The sequence below is a fragment of the Danaus plexippus genome, chromosome 15 (genome assembly GCF_018135715.1).
Source record: "Danaus plexippus chromosome 15, MEX_DaPlex, whole genome shotgun sequence".
NCBI lineage: Eukaryota > Metazoa > Arthropoda > Insecta > Lepidoptera > Nymphalidae > Danaus > Danaus plexippus.
In genome coordinates, this window is record NC_083547.1 from 4,637,907 (window position 1) to 4,642,145 (window position 4,239).

The 4,239-nt window shown below is 41.0% G+C and overlaps 1 protein-coding gene across 1 annotated transcript; it reads left to right on the top strand.

Annotated features, from left to right (window-relative positions):
• The first annotated feature begins 308 nt into the window (after positions 1-308).
• On the top strand, positions 309-3,597 carry LOC116766240 (mitochondrial disaggregase-like). Its single transcript, XM_032656031.2, has 5 exons — positions 309-701; positions 804-855; positions 1,359-2,277; positions 2,536-2,716; positions 2,908-3,597. Exons 1-5 carry the CDS (start codon positions 509-511, stop codon positions 3,399-3,401), a joined length of 1,839 nt encoding a protein of 612 aa, XP_032511922.1. The 5' UTR covers positions 309-508; the 3' UTR covers positions 3,402-3,597.
• The last annotated feature ends 642 nt before the right edge of the window (positions 3,598-4,239 follow it).

The following is a 4,239-nucleotide window of genomic DNA, read 5'->3' on the forward strand; positions in this document are numbered from 1 at the left end:
TGACTTTAACTGTAATGTTGCCTTGCCAAAGACTGAATACTTTCTCATAAAAAACTGTATTTAATGTACAGATTTCTTTAAAGAATATCTCGTGTTAAAAATTATTTTAATTGGAAAAATATTATTACTTTAATCTGAAAAATATGTCGGAGGTGTTTAATTTGAGATATTTTATTATAACACACTATGTTGCGGTGATCAAACATTATAAAATTTAGAATAAAATGAATAAAACACATTCATAAAATAAACTGGTTACTAAAACATGAAACAGCTGACAAGCAACAACAAATTAAGTCGTACTATATTACTGTCAAACCATTTCCATGTTACATTGTCAAAGTCTAAAACATCACAACTCATAATGCTGCTGTGAGAATTCTGTAATAGTAACTATCAAAACAAAAAAATGACGAAATATTTAAAATGGTTATAAAATTCATTCGGCACTGTGTTTCACACTCCAAATACAATATATTTTCCTAAGCTTGGTGATGCTATTTCCATCATGTCTATTCGGTACTCAGTGATTGCAGCATTTCGTGTAGGCTCTGGTCGTTTAGCGGTGGTACCATTACGGCGATGTGTGTCCAAGAATCTTAGTGCTCCCCTATCACATCACTCACCTAATCGTCCCCGCTACGCTTACAGTGCTGCAGCTGTAGGTTTAGCACTCATTGCTGCGGATTATGTTTTCAATGGTATGTACATTGGAATATTGGGATTTTGTAATTGAAGTTATGGTTATCAAGATGAGGATATATTAAACATGTAATGATATAAAAACAATCATTTTGTTACAGAAAGAAATTTTTTTAAAGCCGCCAAAGTTGGAAATGTTCAAGAACTTCGCAAGTATGTATAATTTAGCTTACAATATTATTACTGATCCATATTTTTAACACAAATAGATGTTTATCACTTCCACATCAAAAGTAATTATGACACCAGGAGATTAATTTTGATACAGAGGTACAAAATAGATTGAGGTCTCACAAGATCATATTATTTGTAACCTATATATGTGTCAAATACTATTGTGTTGTAGTTGTCATTTGTTTTTATAATAAAACTTGCTAAATGAATAATGGTCTGAATTACATAAAAAAAAATATGCCTAGTGTCTGCCTCAAGACAATTTGTATTTCTTCTAGGCAATTATCTAAATATGAAACTAAGGGATGACCAGGACAGAAAACATTAATCATCATGATTGGTTAGGAGAGATAAAAAAAACAACATACATCCATATAATGAGTAGCTACATTTGAAAACAAAAATTTACTTAATGTCTTAAGGAAGAATATTTAACTATAATTTGGGAACAGACACTCTAAGTTTAATGTTTTAATTTTCAGACAATTAGAAGGAGTTCGTGATGACAGACAAAACTCTGGCGGTGGGGGTGGTGAGGGGGGAGCTGCTAACCGGCGCCATTCGCTCGGCTGGACGGCGCTCATGGTCGCCGCCGCCAACGATCAACCGGCCGCCGTCCGTGAGTTGCTGAGACTCGGAGCGCGACCGGACATGCGGGAACGATATGCCGGCGCCTCTGCTACCGCCAACGGAGCCGGCCTGCATCCCCTAGAAGTGATGCAGCGGAGAGAAGATGAATTCTGCAGTGCCATGAATGCTCGCGCATCTTTTTTGGGATGGACCGCCCTTCATTACGCAGCTCTAGCGGATTCTCCCAATACGGCGAAGGCGCTCCTCGAGGCTGGCGCTGACCCAACCGTAAGAGACCACGCTGGGCGACGTGCTCTTCACTATGCTCGAGATCCATCCACTACACGTAATTTGATCATGGAACATATGAAGCAGTGGGAGGAGAAGGCGGCAGCGGAGGCGGCCGAAGAACGGAGAAGATTTCCTCTCGAGCAACGTCTCAAACAGTACATCGTAGGACAGTCGGCCGCCATCGAGACAGTCGCCGCGGCGGTACGCAGGAAAGAGAACGGCTGGGCGGACGAGGAACATCCGCTGGTGTTTTTGTTCCTGGGAAGCTCTGGAATTGGCAAGACAGAGCTGGCAAAACAATTAGCGAGATACATGCATCGTGACGATCCTGCGGCTTTCATCAGATTAGACATGTCGGAATATCAGGAAAAACACGAGGTGGCCAAGTTGATAGGCGCGCCGCCGGGGTACGTGGGCCACGAGGAGGGCGGACAGCTGACTCGCGCCCTCGCCCGCCGCGCTGATGCCGTCGTTCTATTTGATGAGGTTGATAAAGCACATCCTGACGTCCTCACAGTACTGCTGCAGCTTTTTGATGAGGTATATAAATTATAGAAAAATTAGATTTTTAAATTGAAAAGCAAAAACAGGAGCCGAATGAGTGGAGGTCTTGATACTAAATGCCCAAGGTATAGCTAATAAGAAAATTAATATATATAAACAAGTTAACTAGCGACTGCTTTTTAAGGAGTTTTTATTAGAGCTGTTTTTATGCGTCTTATTTAAACAAAATCAAAAGAATGTAGCAACTAAAGAAACCTCCATATTTTTTACATACGTAAATTTATTTGTTTTTAGGGTCGCCTCACGGACGGCAAGGGGAAACTTATCGAATGCAAGAACGCAATTTTCGTGATGACTTCCAATCTGGCGGCTGATGAGATAGCACAATACGGACTGCAACTACGGCGAGAGGCTGAGGCACGTTCAGCTCAACGTGTCCGCCCGATCACCACTACTGCCAATGAGTCAAAGACAGGTAGCTATGTGGAAATGATATGTCCAACACCACACACTAATGCATGTATAAGATTAACTAAATATACTATTTCTTAATCTCATCTTGTCCTTAAATATTTACCAACGGAATTTAAAGTTATTTATCTTATAGTTTTGACCTGTTTACAAATGAGTATTAATAGTAATCAGTTCGATATTAAATTGTTATAGAAGTTGACGTGTCGTCGGAGCGGGAGGGCGAGCCGGTCGGTGAGGCGGAAGAGGCGTTACAAGTGTCGCGCAAGTTCAAGGACACGGTGGTGAGGCCGATCCTGAAGCGTCACTTCGGCCGCGACGAGTTCCTCGGCCGCATCAACGAGATCGTGTACTTCCTGCCGTTCTCGAGACAGGAACTACTGACGCTGGTGCACATGGAGCTGAAAGCGTGGGCGGAGAAGGCTCGCGCTAGACACGCGGTGGAACTACGCTGGGAGGGCGGAGTACTGGGTGCGCTGGCTGACGGTTACGACGTTCACTACGGCGCGAGGTCCATCAAGCACGAGGTGGAGAGGCGCGTGGTCAACCAGCTGGCGTTGGCCGCTGAGCGAGGGGCCGTCGCTAGGGGATGCGGAGTACTGCTGAGCGCACGCGCAGGTCGTCTCCAACTGGCCGTACGACGGCCGCCCGACGAACGCTACGTACCGCTAGACCTCGCCTCCGCCTAAACATCTCATCATTATATTACATTATAATTTATTGTAGCCTTCAAAGTTTTTCATTTACCAATTACCCTGTTATGTGTTTCTTGAACTCATTCCGTTCTGATGAAGAGTTCGGATCGTAACTCATTTATATGAGACATGTTAACTAAATGTTTTTTCTTTGTTAAATTAGGTTGTGAAATAAAACATCATGTGTGTAGTGCTTATTTTTTATTAAACTTCGCACCGTTATATACAAATATAATGTATAAATAAACAACAACTCTTTACAAAATATAAATCGATTGCGGTCGCGTGCACGTGCGCCGCGAACAACTAAACACGTGAAGGCCTCCGGTGATACACTCGCACTCGTGTGACGTCACGTCCTGTGTGCGTTCTCATTGATTATAATAATAAGTAACCACAAATTATAATTAACACGTGTCCATACACCAGCTTCTAAAATTCCCAAAGAATAATTCGTTACTCAATATTACTATGGACGAATGTGCCACTAACAGCGTCTCGATTTCAAATAACGTTCTTAATTCGATTTTTTTGTAAGTTATCTCGCCATAAATAATTTGAATAATACAGATAAAATATAAATTTAATTCGATGATCATACCATGCGCCAGTCATAGTGGTTATCTATAAAGTTTTGAAAAAAAAAATTTACACTGTTACAATTTCAAATAATATAAATAAGAGCAACTAATATAAATATAATATTATTTTAATGCTGGGGAAATGTCTAACATCCGTCTACAGACTATCTTTATCATACAATCACATTAACGAATCATAATATGCGTCGTTTGAATCTAACTAACATTCAAATACATAAATATATAGCTAC